The following is a 19,276-nucleotide window of genomic DNA, read 5'->3' as shown; positions in this document are numbered from 1 at the left end:
TTGTCTAGTGAATGTATTTGAAGATAATTTAAAAAAAACTGACCTGTTTTTATGTTTGACAGGGCTCACTTAAGTTGGATATAATATCAGAATATTTACTTAAGTTTACTTAAGTGCTGCTATATTGACACAGTCATGAATTTTGAAATCAGAGCAAGGCTCTGTGCAGTCATGTAGTATTGTCTTCACTAGCAATGAATACACCCATATTTCATTACATGGTTGTATGCATGATGGGCAGAGCACACAGATGTTAACTTCAGAGAGAGTTTATAAACCAGTTTAAGCAGAAAGGAAATAAAAGCATCAGAACCAGTCTGTAGCAAAGCCATCTATTATTTCAGAGAAAACAAGTATCAGATGAAGACATTTCTTACATGTCAGACTGATTAGTTAGTACTACTCCTCTTGTGCACTGTAACACACTCACACCATTCAGTGCATTTATATGCAATACTAATACTACCTTTCAGAAAAAGGAAGGCCAAGAAATACTCTATTTTGTCATAGACATCACCTTTACTGTTTTTCCAAGCATGACAACTTAAGTAAAAAATCCAGAGCACAAAACACTTTGAAGTTTTAACTCCCACCATTTGTGTTCCTTCTGTGATAGTAATTTATACACTATTTCTGAAATCCCTCCTCCCTGAACCTTAAGTGGGCTTCAAAAAGCGTGACAAGTAAAAGAGCAAGTCAAGAGTAAGTTCAGTTTTGTCTAGAATTCCCAAATTTACAGTTGCGTCTGGCAAGTTTCTTACCTTCCACAATGATTCCAAGTCAGAAGTAGTTCTAATTCAGGCCAATTCATTTTTCCACACAAGCCTTGCAACACAAGGAAAACTTATGCTCAATTATTATTATTTTTTTTAATCATGCTGTCTTGGTGCACAAGTGTATTAATGCAGATTAAGAGTTTCCCCATGTATCTGGTTTAGGTGGCTACCATATAGACAAGGACTAAATTTGCTCCAGTTTTCTGGGGATAGTCTGAGAGGCAAGATAAATGCACACTCCAACTGTTTCAGCTGGGAGTCAAATGCCTCAATGTTTAACAGCAGCCTAAGGAAGCATTCCCTTCCTACTAAGGGGGTACTCTAAATACTGCTGCTTGCCAGAAAAAAAGCTTAAAAAAATATTGTAGCTATGAGTTCACAACAAAAAAAAGGCTGTTTTCAATTTTCAGGAAGGGGAAATAGAATGAACAGTTCAACAGTACACATGAAAAGCTTGCATCTTTTCACTGACTTATTCACTTCACAATCACTGACAAGACTGATGCACATGTTTCTGCACCTGCACTTGTAAAAGCAGATAAAATATTTAATAGGTAATTTACAATGTATTTTACCAGCTTGGCATACAGGATGAACAGAATATATCAAAGTAGTTGACCATTATAGGCTTGTGTAGGCCCTGCAAAAATATTACTTCATATATCTGCTAATTAAAAAAAAAAAATCAATGTGCATTTTAGAAGTGATACAATTCAACCTAGCACAAAATACAAAGAGCTGCAAAAATGTATACCATTCCAACAACAACGTATATAAGTTATTAAATAATGATCTGATTTAAAAGAATATAAATGAAGCCTTTAAGTAGGTCTTTTCTACATGCATATTATTCCTCATTAAAGAAAAATATGTAAAAAGGCCATTGGTAATTGCTTTGTTAACCACTGTAGAAAATGCCAATTCTCTGGTCACAGACGCCACTAGTTTAGCACTTAAGGTCTCTGCAGTGTTATATGTGATTATTTTTAAATACTGTTAACTCTATTACTCCATTGGTAAAGAACGCGTGACTTGGAATATGGCAGTCTTCATATTGTGAGGGCAGTGAAGCACAGTTTTGTCACTATCCAGAAGAACAGCACCCTCCGCTGCTCTGTACTTGTGGTTCATCATCAATGATCTGTACACCTCGCCTTGCTGTTCCTGACTGACTGGATCCATTGCCTCTTGCTCTTTCATCCACTTGAGCAGTTTCTATCATTCCTGCAAATACAGTGTATTAGATGAAGTGTGTTAGCATTCCATTGTATTACAACACAAGACCTTAAGATCTTAATCTATTTGAGCTACATGCACCAAGTTCAGCAAGACTGATTCACTTAATTACACACAAGTAAACACTCTGGAATCTCAAGGCATAATCAAAAGAAAATATTTAAATCTTTTTCCTAAAGCATAAAGCATTCAGAAGTTCCTGCTGACTTCAATGCTCTGATGTTCTGGTGTTAGCTAGATTTATCTACTCATATTAGAAACATTTGGTCAACTAAAACCACACCCCCCACAAAACACAACACACAACCACGCAGGTGAAGTTCTGCTTAGTTTCTTGCAGAACAAGAATGATACAAATAGGACAGCTTCCCTGTGTGGCATTTTATCCTGGATTCAGTATTCTTTATCATCTGCTCATTACAGTTTCAAGTTTATGAACTGTAATTGACATCATTCGACAATATATTTGGAATACATTGAAAGAGTATGAAGTAGACAGCAGCAAGAGCAATCACACTAAGCTTGATCTGAAGTTACTTAAGTACGTTGAGTGAAACAGAATGCACAGGACTCCAACAGAGCAAGAAATGTTCTTGAAGTACAGCATGAATTTCCATCCACACACATAGCTGTTCCAATACAGAAGTGGATTGGAGTACACTCAGAGGAAAACAGTTGTTCTCAATTATTTAAATTAAGGTTGTTTTTTTTATAGGTTTTGAAACATTCTTGAAACCTTTGTGTCTAAGCTCTTCATGAACAAACTAGACAGTACCTACTTTTACAAAGGTCAAGAAACAGTTCTTCAATTCCTTTGTTCTGCTTAGCTGACGTATGATAATGTTTTGCTCCAACAGATTCAGCATACCTGTAAGAATGCAGATACAGGAGAGTAAGTTGCATTGAAGAACTCTGTCTTTCTAAGCCACTTCACATGAAGTGGGAAGAGGAGAGCTTTCTATTCTTAACTCTTAACTCATACATGCCAATTTAACAAAGGGAACTGTAGTTAAAATTGAGCGATTCAAAAACAAAATATTAACTTAAGTACATTTCTAGACATGACATGAGCTACAAATGTTGACTTCAGTCAGAAATGATGTAAAACTCAAGTTACACTTTGACCATTAAGGATGCTCCAAAATTAAGATACTAACTTGTACACACAGCAGAACACTGTAGAAACCAGCCAGGCACAACTAGTTATGCTTGCCAGTTGTTAGAGGCATCACAAATTTATTACCCCAATGTAATTCTGCAATGTCTGCTTCTATTAATAATTAGTGACTTACGTTTCTGCTTCTTGCACTGAAACATGTCTCTCTTTTTCCAAGTCTATTTTGTTACCTGTTGAGAACAAGTTAATATTTCATGTCTTTGTACTCCAAAATTAACAAAAGCCATGTAATCACTGTATCTCATCTTGCCCCCCCCAAGCTGCTTCAATAAAAACAGATTCTTGCACAAGTCTACTCAGACGTTTAGAAGCCATGAGCTTTTGTAGCCAGATCAGGATAGCTGAATACCTTGATAAGTTAAAAAAGAAAAGTAGTGGCTTAAGCAAAATCTGTGCTGCAGAATGTAGTTTTCATAGAATATCCACATACCTATCCTCCTGAAAGTGTTAAAAATCAGATCTAATGATTAGAACCTTAAAACTAGTATTTACATGCATTTGTAAAAATCCACTGAAATACCAAGTTTTAGACTAATTTCCCCGTTCTCTACACCCAAGCACTTAGTTTTGAAAACAGACAAGTATCGAGTTTATGCCATTGCAAATAGTACATAAAGAAAAAATGAGTCAAGGAACTTGCAAGAAGGATCTAATGTGTTTGAGATTTATGCTTCTTCATTCAACTATGAATTTTGCAACTTGTATTAAGCATACACTTCAGGCATAGTGCATCAAACTTTTTCCAAATTAATTCTCATTTTCTCTAACTGTAATCCATTGAAACTTCTAGCTCCAAATGCCTTTTTAATTGCCAAATACAATTAAGATTTATCCCTTCGTATGCACAAGCTGTTACATCAAAAGAAACATTTCCAATTCAGTCACTAGAATCACTTGTTAAAAGAGTACTTACCTACTATACATAAACAGATTTCATTGCCCAGCATTTTTCTTAATTCCTTAACCCAGTTTTTTACCTGCATAAAGAACAGAGGTAAGTTTGATTTCTCTTGATACGCTGCCAGTTTAGGTCTTGTAGAACTGGCCCATATCCTTCATTAACTGTTTAAGCCTGAAACAAATGTGTTTAGAGCAACAGAGACTGACAAAATATTCTTTACACAGCTACACATGGCTCTCTGTAGTTGAAATTTAGAGCAAAGTGCCTTGGATAAATGTTAAGTTACTTCCAAAACTGAACTCTTCACACTTATATTAGCCCCACTACAAAGAACAAGTTCTCTGTATTGGCCAATTTAAGTGCATGGAAAAGCACAAGCTGAACCAATAGATGAGTCAGTGTGACAAGTGTGTGGCAATGCACAAAGCACTTTACTGACATAGGTCTATTTCTTTAAACTGCTTATTCTGCTCAAGAACCATATCCTATACTGCCTCCATCACTAACTCAAGCCTGGCCCACACAGCCATTTTCTCCTCCTCTAGAGGAAGTCCTACTGCTTTTGTCACAAGCTCATCAGGTTCAGACTCCTCAGGAAAGCACATCAGTTTTCACCTGGGGCATCCTATGGAGCAACAGCACCAGTATGACACAGGACTGGACAAAAACTCACCTGTCTCACCTGATCAACTAATACTGTAAAGTAGTTAATGACCAAATTTCAGGTTAAATGAAGACTTGGAAGTTCAAATATCTATTACCACCAAGAATACAATGTTCCCGCTGCTGTGTATTGTGATTTCAGTGTTCATATCTGAGGCTTAATATCACTTAATTTATTTGAGCAATTTGATTTACACAGTAGAGAACAGTACTTTATATTATCACAAAAGTACTTTTATTTCATATTCATAGTCTGTCACACATTAATTCTCTAGTGTTCTTTGAATAACTCCACTAGATCTTTATTAAGAGTAGGCTTCAAAAAAATAAGGCGTACACTTTCATTACATGGCCTGATTCTGCAAATGTAATATTATCTGCATGTGACGTGATCAGGTATTAATCTTATTATTCAGGCAAATTAAGCATCGATGCTATCCCTGAAACAGAAGATTCCCCATGAGCCCATTCATATCATAGATTCGCTTTCAATCAGAACAGACTTTGCACAGAGGTAAAAATCTGTCCAGTACCTTCTGGAAGGAGTCCTCATCGGTTATATCATATACTAGAATAGCACCATTAGAGTCTCTGTAGTAGATCGGCCCCAGTGCATGAAATCTTTCTTGACCAGCTGTATCCTGTATTTAAAAAAACACACTTGTTAGTATGTAAGACTGCAACAATAGTTTGAGAGATTCCAATGTCTTCAAACTTCTACTTTATCACAAAGAGCCTAACATTTGAGTTCTATCATACAGAATATTATCCTGAAAAATAACATATCTAAGCAGGGAGGGAGTGCACAGTAGGGGGGACAGTTTAGGAAAGCAAACATACCCATATTGCAAGGTTAACTCTTTTCCCACCAATATTCAGCTTCTTCGTAAGAAAAGATGCCTGTAAAGCAAAACAGAGTTCAGCTTTCACACAAATATGTCTGTCTGACTTCAGATTTATTTACTAATAAAAATATTAGAATCAACAGAAGACAGATTTCTGAATCAAAATACTCCCTGAGCCAGAAGGCTGGGTCAATACTAAGCTGGTTAGTCATTTCACTACAGTTTGCCAGAAGTCTGTTCTAAATAAATTTGCTTTAATCAAATCGTTTCCTACATCATTTTGCTGCTGCTTTGAATGACTTAGAGATAAGAAGGTTGAATTCTGAATAAGGATAAGCCTAAGATGAACTTGAAACACTTCACAAGAGTACACAAAGCTAGTGGGATTTTAAGGCTGCAGGCATTAGCACAATAGTTCAATACTAGTGAAACAGTACAAATAATTGAAGTTTAGAGCTAGAAGTCTCAAAACATTAGTATTTTGCAAGAAGTTCCTTCATCTGCATTTTTTTCCTGCTGAAATGAGCTCACACCTCTTCATTTTATTCCTTTCCCCAATATTCATTCAGATACCATTCCTGAAAGCCTAGTATTAATGTTTCTCAGGTAACAGGACCAGAGGAAGCAGGAGAAGCAGTACACACACAAAGAAAGTGAGTGGTAGGGCGAAAAGTTTCAGAAGAAGCATACATGCTGCTCTACGTATTCTACTACATTGTCTTCTGAAAACATTTGACATGACCAGTGCATATTGCAAGCTTAGCCTGATTTCTGTAACTCAGGAAGATGTCTGTTCTCAGAGCCTGCAAGATGCAATTTTCAAATGCTATCCTTCTGCTACCCATTAAATAATTCACCAGCCAAGAATAAGTATTAAAAATTGATATTAGTTCAATAGACTTGAACAGGCTTTGAAGTAGTCAATACATTAAGAACCTGCACCTCCATTCTGAAGATCAGCAGCAACAGGTTAATATCAGACGATACAGTTGCCAAGATTAACTTCAGTCTGTTCCCCAAGTTTACCCGGTTCCCATTCAGTTTCACCTCAGCATACATTTGGATATCAAGTACTCAGTGAATAAACATTCATCTCAGATCATTTTAGGCTGGCCTGTAGCTTCTCAACACAAGCCCTCTGTATGAGAGCACTAATCAGGCACTGAGCTGACTAAAAATCATGTGTACGTAGAAAGGGAGAACGTCATCAGCCAGGTCAGCTGCCTGAACCAGTTTGCTTCTTAATAACTAATACATGCACAGATCACAGTAGTTCATTTTACACCAGCATAAACTACTGTTAAGAGTATCTTCCTCAAGTCCAGCCTGTGTTAAATTAACCTAGCATCAATTCTGGCATTTGTATGACTGAAGATGAGTCAATAATTTCCCTCTCTGTTTTAAAAGAAGTCATACCCTCACTGCAAAGTTTTCCATAAAGTCTGGCAACAAATGGAGCAGATCCAGAAAGACAGACCACAGGAAAGAAAAACACCCTGAAACTTTCCAAGCAGAGGCAGAAATGAACTAATCTTGACCATTGTGTTGAACACAGCCAGAGTTTAATAACCCTTCAGTCTACAGTAAGGTGGTGGAAGTCAACTTCAGGAAAAGTTCCAGACAGCAAGCTTGAAGTATTTAAAACACTCATCAATTTGTAACAAAGAGCTTGACAGCAGAGCTGCAGGTCTTAAACATCAGGATGCCGCCAATGGATTTTCAAGTAAATCATAAGTTCTGCAGAAGTTCCTTTACAGCTTTCACTCATCTGTTCCTAAGGATCATAAAATCAGCATCTAGTCTCATCATTTGTTCCACAGCATCAGTTTAAAAGTTGTAAGCTCAGAAATTTTAATACACCAACACCTGGACCATATTAAGAAGAGTTATGGGTTAGTCATGCTGAATCAAGCTTACCTGCCAACATTTTATTGATCTACTGCACTGAAACATTTGATACTCCGCTGTACATCTCAGAGGAAAAGCTGTTCAAAGCAATGTTTGCTTTTGTCACTATAATAAAGCTCAACTCTGCCCAGTTGATGCAAAACTGGCAAAAAAACACTCTAGAACCACATTTCTGGACCTCCGAAAAGAAAAATTCCTCACTGAAACAGGATTTGCATTAAAAACCACCAAAAACAATATTCATGAGGTTAAGTCATCATGGCTTTGGACACTGGCCCAATAAGGATAGCTGTGCTATTTAGCTGTCTGACATATCCAATATTAAAGTAGGTTTTCATATCACAGATAAGGCGCTGTGGTTTCTTTTTCCTGTTTTGTTCCATAGTCACACATCCCACAGGTCACTATAGCTTTTGACAGAACGTTATCTTTTAGCACTGAAAGTAGACTATTTCCTTTTCTACACATCCAAATATTAGAGGGCCAATACGCTCGGGCAAGTCTTCTAGTATTTCCTGCAATAAGTGACATGAAACAGCAGCAAGGGTATTTAGGATTGGCTACTGCGTTTGCAAACTGCATCCAAACTTGATGAATTTGTACTGTTTTAGGTTAAAGTCCAATAAAGTCCTAGATTCCTAACCAAAATGATGATAGCCCATATCAGATACCCTGATTACAACGAAGTTTATATATAACTTGCTCGTTAACAGGACTGGTACTTTGTATTTGAGGTAGTCATAGTTAATAGCGAGCAGAAAGCTTTAAGAGCATGTTATGAGAAACAGTCAATACTATATTATACTTTAAATGCTTCATTCCTCTATTGTATTTATATACTTGAAGAATAGTGTTCACAGGTGTTGTTCTTAAATTAAAAGGTATAGGAAAGTCTGGCACAATTAGCATCAGTTAAGTGTATTTTGAAAGTTACAGTGCCATGCACTCCAAAGACAAAACAGCTAATACCCAACGTTTTAAAGTTGCACCCACATCCATTTCCATTTGTCTCATGGAAGAGCAAGGTTACTTCACTCCATCCATCCTGAAATTAGAGATCAAAAAGCTAAAAACCAAAAGGAGCAGCACGACTTAGTTTTTAGAAATTTGGGGAGTCCAATGAGTAAAGAAAATCTTCACTACTGGTTGTGAGTTCCCTATCCAACCCAACTTTGAGGTGGGGGAAAGGGTCACCTGCCAAGAGCGTGAAAGCCTTTGGAAGCAATGCTATCCAGACAGCATTAGATGACTGCACATTGAAGAGGATCGACATATGTTCTCATCTCCTGAGAATTTACCTAATTGAGTACTAGGGAGTTAAGTGTCAGTCATGACTTAATTCATAATCAGTGACTCCTTTCCACAGTCTTTTCATTATTATGGCAATTCATTTTAGCTCTGACTTCCAAAAAACAAGTGTATGGGACTACAGTTTATCCCAAGATAAGTAATCTCAAGCACCTCTTTGAAGTAAACCACTAATCTTGGTATTTTGACTCCAGTGCCTTATGACTAGTGTGAAGAATACTCATACACTTGGAAGGAAAGGATAATGTAATTATGAGCACTAAAATACCAGTCTCTCTATGCATCCGTAGAAGAGTCGTTCTGTTCTTTTAATTCTCTTTTAAGAGCTCAGTCCCGCATGTGTATGAGGCTCTGTTGAGAGCTGACAAAAGGACCTGACAAGAACACAAGGAAGCCTCAGCTAGAAAAGATACACTTGAAAGTCACTAGAATATAGCAGGTTTACATCACCTGCCCCTTGACTGCTTTATACCAGGCATACAAACACTACATGCAGCACTGGACTTCCTTGTACTGCTTTTTCTAAGCTGTCTTACACATCCAAGACAACTTTTCCTGGTTACGTGAGTCCACCAAAGCAGTGAGGTACATATCACTAGTGCCACCATGTCAGTGTCTTAGTACACAAAGGTTGTATTTATCCTGACTAATTAACATACAGTACTCATCCACATTTTTAAAAGAAGATAACAGGTTTTATTACCAGAATATTTCCAGCTTATTTCACTCAGTTTCATTTTACAGCTTAGAATCCTTTTAAGAAGGAAATACTGACCTCTATGTTTCGATCAATGAGAACCAATTCTAATTATCCCACCAGGTCTAAGAGAAGGTTACGGATTGTCATCATTGTCAAGAAAGAAAAACCACAACAAAAACAAGGCTACCTTTCCTACATTTTTCTTCAGCAGATCAATAGCTCCCTTAGTTTCAATTTGCATATCACTGATGTGTGATGTAAATGACTTCAAGCTAACAGAACTCCAGCAACATGCCCTGCAGCCTCCTAATCTCAACATAAGGAAGTCCCAGTTCATTATTTCCTTCTAACCGGCAGTTGGAAAAAGAGCAGGAAGGGAGAGAGACAGCTCCCTTTCAATAAAGCATTGTGTTACCTACAGATAGGTGACTTTCCTCTCTGTTAGTACACAGCCAACCTTCACAATAGGATATTGGAAAGTACAGACTCGCACGGTGATAGAAGATTCACACTGACCAGCTGAAGGTCTTCCTGTGCTCTCTCTCCCATCATTGGGGTCACACTGTAGGAAGCCTCAGCCAACACCTACAATACTTCAGAAGGCTGTAGTCTCACCATGTTTTTGCTACAAAAAGGTTGCCATGAAGTACGGCAGCACCTCTACCTCACCACCCCCTGCTAAATCAGATTACCGTGGATTGAGAGGCTCTCATTCCACTGACCAGCAATTTTTTCATATGGCTCATCACTGCGGCTCCTTTGCCCAATTAGGAATCCAATGTTTATCTAATTTTGGCTTAGTTGGAACGGAAACCTATTTGCTGCAATACTTTGAACTGATGCCACAAAGCAAAGTCACTTTATCAAATTAAGCCTTTAATAAAAAGAAATCTTACAAAAAAAAAATGTCACTGCTTTGTTAGCCTCTCCATATATATTTTTTAAATGAACGCTTCAATTAGGTTTGGTATCTCCTTCCACTGCCATTCTTCTACAACTGCAAGGTGCAGAAAAACAAGAATGATGATTCACAAGCATACACCACATACAGTGAGATTCAACAACTGACATTTAACAAACAATAAGACGCACAGGACTAAGGAGGCTCAGAACAAAAATAAGCAAGGTGAGTTAAGATACACTGCAACTAGTTAAAATATACAGGGAGCAACGCGTAACCTAATCACAGCAGAGAAGCAGAACTTCAATAGCACATGTGAGCATGTGCTCCCCTTCCTTTACAAGCAACTTCCATTCCCCACAGGCAGCCTCAAGCAAAGCTCTCGGGCTGTAGCATCAAGAGAGACATTTTACTGTCGACGTTTTGGGGCCATTTAAATTTCCATTTTTTGATGCTGTGACCCAGCTCACTTCTGCCTTCTAATTTTAGGCTTTCCGCTGCAGATTTTAAGAGACAACAAAACCAGAGCTACGTCACGTGACAAGCTATTCTTTTTACACAGGATATCAGAATTCAGCTATACACAATCACTGCAAAGCACTTCTACACGTGACTGTTTGCTCAACACTACGCTTCAGGTGGTATAGCAACAGAGGTTACAAACTGCAGCTCTGATACCTACCAACTACTGATCAAGCGATCAGTAGCGTGTACAGGAATAGGTTACCTCCGTGGCAGTCAGATCTATCATTAGCTTGCCATGACTCCAGCATCACACTCACTAAACCTACTAATAGGTATATCTAAGAGCCCAGTACGAGCACAGGCAAGTGAAGTTCAAATTATTTTTTAGCCTTTTAAAGCAAATATGGAGCAACAGTACCTGTTGATGAAATATGAAGTATGCTGTTTCCAATGCATCTCTAACTTTCCCTTTCTTTTAAGGGGAAAGTTTCAGGATTACACAGTCCAAGATATCCAGCCTGGTTGAATCTCCCCCAAGGTGTGCATGAATAGCACGCAGCTACCCCGAGGCACCACCATTTATTCTGTATTTCACAGAACTTCAAAAGCAGTTCAGAACCCACGTGGTGGCAGGGTTTGTTTCTTTACTTACAAGAAAACATACTGAGCACAGCATACACTGCAGTGCTAAAACCGTGATTCCACGTACATGGGTAGAAAAGATGCTGCGCAGCTGCAAATAAAGAGGCTATGCATGCAGAGAGAGCTGAAGAGACACGTGCTGATTGTACAATCCACAACATGAAGCTCAAAACACATTTTCCAAGGCCACATAGAACACACGTGCATTTTGCTGCGTGGGATGCAGACCGCCCAGCACTGGGAGGCAGCGACAAACATCGCTTTCCAGCAGACACCCATCACACTTTCACCAGTGGAATTTCACTGCTCAGATGCTTATAAGTTCGGTGACAACTCAGGCTAAAATTCGGGGAGATTACACGATGGCCTCATGAATCTTGTCAGTGATTAAATCATAAGCCTTAATCTCACAGACCTGCTTACGAAAGCTGTTCTTTCTAACTGCTGGCACTGAGGAAACCCAGGCACCGGGTCTGCCAACCAGAGGAAGGCTGTCATTAACAGAAACGCAACACACACGAAGCACTTAGTCATCAGCCCACCACCAACGACTACAACAACAGCCACGTTACTTTAAAGCCGTGCTTCCGCATCCCAAGACTCAAAGGAATACACCCAGCGTATTAAATTAAACACGATTAGACAATAACTACCAGACGGAAAGCGAGACCCCGAAGCACCACCCTCCGCTACGGGCGGATTGAAACGCAACAGCAGCCCTCAGCAGTGCCCCTGAGGGGAGCCACAGCCGCCCCCCCCCCGCGCTCCCGCCCGCCCGGCCCGCACCTGCAGCGTGGTGATGTGCTTGTCGTTGAACTTGTTCTCGCAGTAGCGCAGCACCAGGGAGGTTTTCCCCACGCAGCCCTCCCCGAGAAGCACCACCTTGAAGGAGAAGCTGCGACCGCCGGCCGCCGCGCCGGTCCCCGCCGCCATCCGCGCCCCGCCGCCCGCCGGGCCGCCTCACATCCACCGCCCCGCTCTGCGGCCGCGGGGCGCCGCCGTCCGCAGGGACGAGGAGCGCGGAGAGCGGGAGGAGCAGCGGGCGAGAGGAGGTGCCGCGGGGACAACAGACAGACACAACCACAAACACCCTCCCGCAGCAAGCGGCCCCGCCGTCCCTAATGGCGTCTTCTTCCTCCTACGTCACGCACCGCCCGGTCACGCGCCGCGTCGCCGCCAATGGGAGGGGCGGGAGCGGCGGCTGCGAACGGCCACGCCCCTTGGCGCTCGTAGGCGGGGCCAATCCGCTGCGGGGCGGGGCTTGGCGGGCGGGGTGCCCTGAGCCGCTCGGCGCCCGCTGCGGCGGTGATCTGAAGGAGGTCTGAGGCGGTCGAGCTTTCCCCGGCGTGCCCTGTAAATAGGAGCAATGAGGCACTCGAGGTTTACTGATAGACCTTGCCCAAAAATAAAGTGTTGGAAGGGAAACAAAGCCACACAAGGTTCGTGCATGCGTGATTTGCTCTTCAATGCCTCCTTAAGGCTTTCCACCTGTGGTAAAACCATGGTGCTGTGAGTGAGAAGACAAAGCCTCTGTCGGCAGATGATAAACATAAGTGTGCATTTTGTTCTGCCCGCCATCAGCGGCCCTATCCTTGCAAACTACTGGTACTTCAATGCCTGCCTGTAAACAGTCAATAATAAAATGCTTTGAAACAGAGATGTGGGAACAGGCAGTGAAACAGGCAAAAGAAAAACACTTGCAGAATGGCCTAGGTTGGAAGGGACCTCAAAGATCATGAAGTTCCAACCCCCCTGCCACAGGCAGGGCCACCAACTTCCACATTTAATACTAGACCAGGCTGCCCAGGGCCCCATCCAACCTGGCCTTGAACACCTCCAGGGACGTGGCATCCACAACTTCTCCGGGCAGCCCGTTCCAGCACCTCACCATAGTAAAGAACTTCCCCCTAACATCCAGCCTAAAACTTCCCTCCTTCAACTTAAAACCATTTCCCCTTGTCGTGCTGTTATCTACGTTTTCAAAGAGTTGACTCCCCTCCTGTTTATAGGCTCCCTTTAGGTACTAGAAGGCCGCAGTGAGGTCACCCCGCAGCCTTCTCTTCTCCAGACTGAACAAGCCCAGCTCCCTCGGCCTGTCTCTGTAGGGGAGGTGCTCCAGCCCTCTGATCATCTTTGTGACCTTCCTCTGGGCCCTTGCCAACAGCTCCCAGTTCTTCTGTAGAACTCAATCACTGGACTCCTTCCTGGAATCAGAGAATGCTTTGTGTTGTAAGGGACCTTAAAGCTCACCCAGTTCCAACCCCTCTACAGCGGGCAGGAACACCTCCCATTGGGTCAGGCTGCCCAGGGCCCCATCTATCCTGGCCCTGAGTGCCTCCAGGGTTGGGGCACCCAGATCTCCTCTGGGCAGCTCATGAACCTGTATTTCTCCAGCAGCATCTCGTACATCCAAGAACTGGGTAACTGTCTTGTAAAATTGAATATCCTTCCTAAATTAAAAGCATTCTGCACATAGCAATCCAAACTGCTGCAACGTAACTCCTCTCTGGTGATCATTTAGTGGTAAGAAAAGTAATGCTTATGAAAAGGCATCACAGTGCAATTTCCTTTGTCAGATAAGACTAATGCTCTGTTGTGTGAGAACGAATAGAGGAAAGAACGGAGAACGCTTCCAGGAGAACAAAGATCAAATTTCCTGGGGCAAGAAGCCTCATTAATGAACAGCATTACATTCACATAGAAAATGGATTTGTTTTTATTTCCCCTAAATGTAAGCAGAGGAAATAGGACAAGGTGAAAAATCAATGCAGTCAAAATCTTCAAGAGTATCTTTTCTTTAAATGCGTTCCTAGTTTTATCAGCGAATGAGTTATTTCAACAAGTTAGGATAAAAATACTGTCTTGCTGGAAAGTGATACTCGCTTCTGTCAATCCTGCCTTCCATGCTCGAGCAGTAAAACTGCCCAGCATGTTAGTAAGTCTTCTAGGCCAAATGGATGGAGAAGTGAGATCTGCTTGGATGAAGGCTGCATAGAGAGTGGAAGTCGATGCTCGAGAGTGCGAGCTGCTGGCACGGCTACAGAAGAGTCATCAGGGAGAGTCACTCTGCACAAAGTCCACGAGCTGATGTTCCTGACCACAACTGTGAGCACTGCTCTTCTAACAGAGCACAGCGAAGCATAAGACACCATCTGGAGCTCAGTTCTGGCAGAGTGCATTTCTCCAACAGTCCTCTGCCATGATGCACAGCCAGAAGATGCATCTTCCCACTGACAATAAGCACTTTCAAGTTACTACTTGGTTCTATCATTCCTGTTTTCCTCTGTCTTATCTGGAACCTGTGGTTGCAGATGTGTTTGTATGGCAAAATCTATAATATCCAAAACTTCAGCCACGAGTACTAAATGAAATCAAAAGGCCGATATGGCTGAGAACAGAAAATTCTATATGAGCTATAAAAAGTGTCACATTTGACTGTAATCTGATGCGTGTGACATTAAAATCTGCAAATCTAAATATCTGTGATAGTTATCAATTTATTTCAATAGTGTAATTACATTTAGAAGTCCTTGTTTTATTTCAGATTATTTGAGAATGCCTTTTTTTCCATTTAATATGGTGTGCTTCCCCTTTTTACATAGCTTCCTAAAAATACTTCTACAAAACTTCTGCTTTAATTTTTCTTTCGTATTGATGTTTTCATACCATTTTTTCAAAACTCTTAAAGAAACTATTTTTACAAGGCAGTCTATTTTGAAGATAGCTTACAGCCCCATGTTTCTTCATCATTGCCCTTGAGATTCAGGATATCTGCTGCTGCAGACAGGGCTGGCAGTCAATAGATGTGTTTGAAAATGGAGCTTGTAGCTCACTGGCCCTGAGGCGATAACACTGTGATAGAGGTTTTGTAGTGAAGCAGAGTCAGACACGAAGTAGTGCTTTTGTAGTGTGAGCTCCAGGAGTACAAATGCCCTGCACAGTGAGGGTGTAGTTGATAGCCCCTTGGGTTGGAGTTCTTTTCATCTAACTTGTGGACACCTGCATGGAGTCAGGTTAATTCTCTTCAATCTGTTTGAAGAGGAATGCTCGGCTGAGTTGGCAGCATGTGTTTTTCCCTGCAGCTTCAGTGGAACAGCTGTTTCACCTGGGCAATGACAGTTTCTGACGGAAAGGAAAACGGGAAAGTCAGCTATATTGCTGATTTCATCTGCAAGAAAAATGCCACTCAAAATGTATTTTCTACTGCATGAAGAAACCACAATAGAATCATAGAATCACTGAGGTTGGAAAAGAGATTTGAGATCATCAAGTCCAATTGTTCACCTAGACTTGTAAGTCCACCATTAAACTATATTCCTAAGCATTGTATCCACATCTCTTAAGGATCTCCAGGGATGGGGACTCCACCACCTCCCAAAACCTGACCACATTTTCTGTGAAAAATTTTTCCTACTGTCCCATCTGAAAATCTCCCCTGGCCATTTCCTCATGTCTTATCACACATCACTTTAGAAAAGAGACCAGCACCCTCCTCACTGCAGCTTCCTGAGATGTCTCCCCTCAGCCTCCTCCAGATTAAACGACTCCAATTCACTCAGCCACTCCTCATATGGTTTGTTTTCCAGTCATTTCACCAGGCTTTTTTTTGCTGTTTACACATGCATTCAAGCAACTAAGTGCCCATCTTGTAGTAAGGGGCCCAAAACTGAACATAGTACACAAGATGAGTTCTCACCAGTGCTATGTACAAGGGGACAATCACTTCCCAGACCTGCTGGCTGCACTATTTCTAATGCAGGCCAGGATGCTGTTTGTTGTCTTGGCCACATGGGCACACTTCTACCTCACGTTCAGGTGTCTGTTGACCAGCACCATCAGGTCCTTCTCTGCTGAGCAGCTTTCCAGCTGCTCTTCCCCAGTCCCTTACCAGGGCATGGAGTTGTTATGACCCAAGTGCAGTGCCCAGTACTGAACCTTGTTGAACATCATACAATTGGACATGGTCCTTTGATCCAGTCTATCCTGATCCCTCTGCAGAGCCTATCCTAGATATTGTGGTACCAAAACTGATTGCACCGTTGTGTCTGGTGCCACTACTTTTTGTGATTCCTGTTGAGACTTTACACAGGCCTTTGCTTCAGAGATGGTCATCTCTGAGAATGCATATCATGTACTTAATTATAAAATGTTACATGTCTCAATTCCAGTGTAAAATAAAGTGCATTTAGTAGTTGTGCATCAGAGATGATGCTCTATTTGGTCATACCTGCAACAGCATGAACACTTTTCATGCCACAGACCTCACAAAATTGATTTGATCTCCTTTAATCAAGTGACCAATCTGGTGGATGAAGAAGAGGCTGTTAATGTAGTCTACCTATAATTCAGCAAAGCCATTGACACAGTCTCCCACAGTATTCTCCTTGCAGAAGGCAGCTGGCAGCCCATGGCTTGGACAGGTACACACACTCTTTACTGGGTAAAGAACTGGCTGGATAGCCAGGCCCACAGAGTGATGGTGAATGGAGTTAAATCCAGCTGGTGTCTGGACATGAGTGGTGCTTCCCAGGCGTTGGTACTGGGGCCTGTCCTGTTTAATATCATTTTGATGACCTGGTCGAGGGCACTGAGTGCACCCTCAGTAAGTCTGCAGATGACACCAAGTTGGGAAGAAGCGTTGATCTGCCTGAGAGTAGGAACGTCCTTCAGAGGGATCTGGACAGGCTGGATCTCTGGGCTGAAGCCAGTGGGATGAAATTCAACAAGACCAAGTGCCAGGTCCTGCACTTTGGACACAACAATCCCTGACAACGCTACAGGCCTGGGGCAGAGTAGCTGAAAGACTGTGTGGAGGAAATGGATCTGGAGGTGTTGGTTGATGCTCCACTAAGCAGAGCCAGCAGTGTGCCCAGGTGGCCAAGAGGGCCAATGGCATCATGTATTGTTTAAGAAATAGTGTAGCCAGCAGGAGGGAGGTGATCGTTCTGCTGTACTCAGCACTGATGAGGCCAAACCTCAAGGACCATGTTCAGTTTTGAGCCCGTCACTGTAAGAAAGATGTTGAGGTACTAGAGTGTGTCTGAAGCACAAGTCTTATGGGGAGTGGCTGTGGGAACTGGGATTGTTCAGTCTGAAGAAGAGGAGACTCAGGGGAGACCTTATTGCCCTCTATAACTATGTGAAAGGAGATTGTAATGAGGTAGAGGTCAGCCTCTTTTCCTGTGTAACTACTGACAGGATGAGAGGGAATGGCCTCAAGTTGTGCCAAGGGAGGTTCAGGTTGGATATTAGGAAAAATTTCTTCTCTGAAAGAGTGGTCAGGTGCTGGAATGGGTTGCTTAGGAAGGTAGTTGAGTCATCGTCCCTGGAGGTGTTCAGGAAACATTTAGGTGTTACTCTAAGAGACATGGTTTAGTGAGGAAATATTGGTGGTAGGAGGACAGTTGGACGAGATGATCTTGGAGGTCTTTTTCAACCTCGGTGATTCTGTGATTATATTCTGTGATTCTATGATTTCCGGGTAATTGCCAGCTTCACATAAATTACAAAGGTGGAAGTTATTGTGCAGATGATGTGAATCTTATATTGGCATTTTTTTCCTTTGAGGAACATTTATGAGCACAATTTGTCATAGTTGCACTAAAGTGCTCTTATTTTATTGGATTTACTTGGAAAATAAAGACAGCATGAAATCTTATCCAATTAATATGTAGTTTTATAGGATCAAATGGCTCCTTGAAACTGTGTAGATGTCCATAAAATCATGATATAAGAACAGGTTAAAAAAGCCCAGCTTATCATGAAGTTAATAAAATGGTACCAAGATGAGAGATGTTCAGAATGAAATTTGTGTGTTTGTGTTTCTGTTATAACTGATATGAACACCCAGCATGGAAGAGAGACAGGAAACACTGTTCCACCAAATGGCAATTATGAGTAATATCAGTCCATCCATCAATAATATAGTAGATGCATTCATCTAGGGTGAGAGCAATACTTTGGGTTGCTCAAATCATGATAATTCAGTAAGCATACTGAAAGAAATATCCACGTATTAAAATGGTGCATTCTGCTCCAAAATAGAAAGACTATTCAGGCACCTAAGATGAAGAGTAAAGATGAAGGAGAAACATACAGCATGTGAATCTAAACAGAAAAGAATAAATAAATCAGGAAGAACCTTGACCCGGGGGGACTTTCTTTACCCATATCTTACCCACTCACTCAGTGCTGATAGCCTCGGTGTACCCATGGTGATATACTTGACAGGCTCAGTAATGTGCTTGGAGACTTTGCACAGTATGAAATTTGTTTCCAATTTGTAGAAACAAGTGAAACGTGGAAACTGATTTCTAGCTAAGAAACGATTCCAACAGGGGACAACTGTTTTGCTGTTGTTTTTTTATTCTTACAGAGAAAAAGATGATTATTTTTTAAAAGTTCAATTCTCAGTATTGAAGAGTAATTGTCTGTAAATGTAATTCCTTCCAGGATAAACAGGTCTGAAGCATTCGCTCTTTGCATTGTCTTTTTCACACATACACTGGGACACATGAGGCCATGCCAAATTCCTTCCCCATGTGGTTCTGATAGAACTCCTCACTGACAAGCACATGCTGGGAACAGCAAGCAGCGTGCTGCTCCACTGTTCATTCATTAATCACATCCTCTAGGCATCTTCACTTGAAGGAATGAAGGCGCTTTTCAGGCTGTAAGTGTTCTGTCTAAGGTTTCTTTTTCTCCTGCTGTTCCTGGAATGGGCGCTCCTCAAATCCTGTAGTAAAGGAACACAC

The 19,276-nt window shown here is 41.4% G+C and overlaps 1 protein-coding gene across 1 annotated transcript; it reads right to left on the bottom strand.

The window, feature by feature from the left end:
- Nucleotides 1–316: 316 nt before the first annotated feature.
- RAB21 (RAB21, member RAS oncogene family) lies at nt 317–12,667 on the bottom strand. The gene is made up of 7 exons (XM_001233647.7): nt 12,309–12,667; nt 5,594–5,653; nt 5,287–5,394; nt 4,103–4,166; nt 3,305–3,359; nt 2,792–2,880; nt 317–2,000 (listed from the first exon to the last, which is right to left on the bottom strand). Exons 1-7 carry the CDS (start codon nt 12,453–12,455, stop codon nt 1,861–1,863), a joined length of 663 nt encoding a protein of 220 aa, XP_001233648.1. The 5' UTR covers nt 12,456–12,667; the 3' UTR covers nt 317–1,860.
- Nucleotides 12,668–19,276: the final 6,609 nt, after the last annotated feature.

The sequence above is a fragment of the Gallus gallus genome, chromosome 1 (genome assembly GCF_016699485.2).
Source record: "Gallus gallus isolate bGalGal1 chromosome 1, bGalGal1.mat.broiler.GRCg7b, whole genome shotgun sequence".
NCBI classification, from domain to species: Eukaryota; Metazoa; Chordata; class Aves; order Galliformes; family Phasianidae; genus Gallus; species Gallus gallus.
Note: the sequence above shows the minus strand (reverse complement) of the source record. Positions and strands in the feature narration are given on the sequence as shown.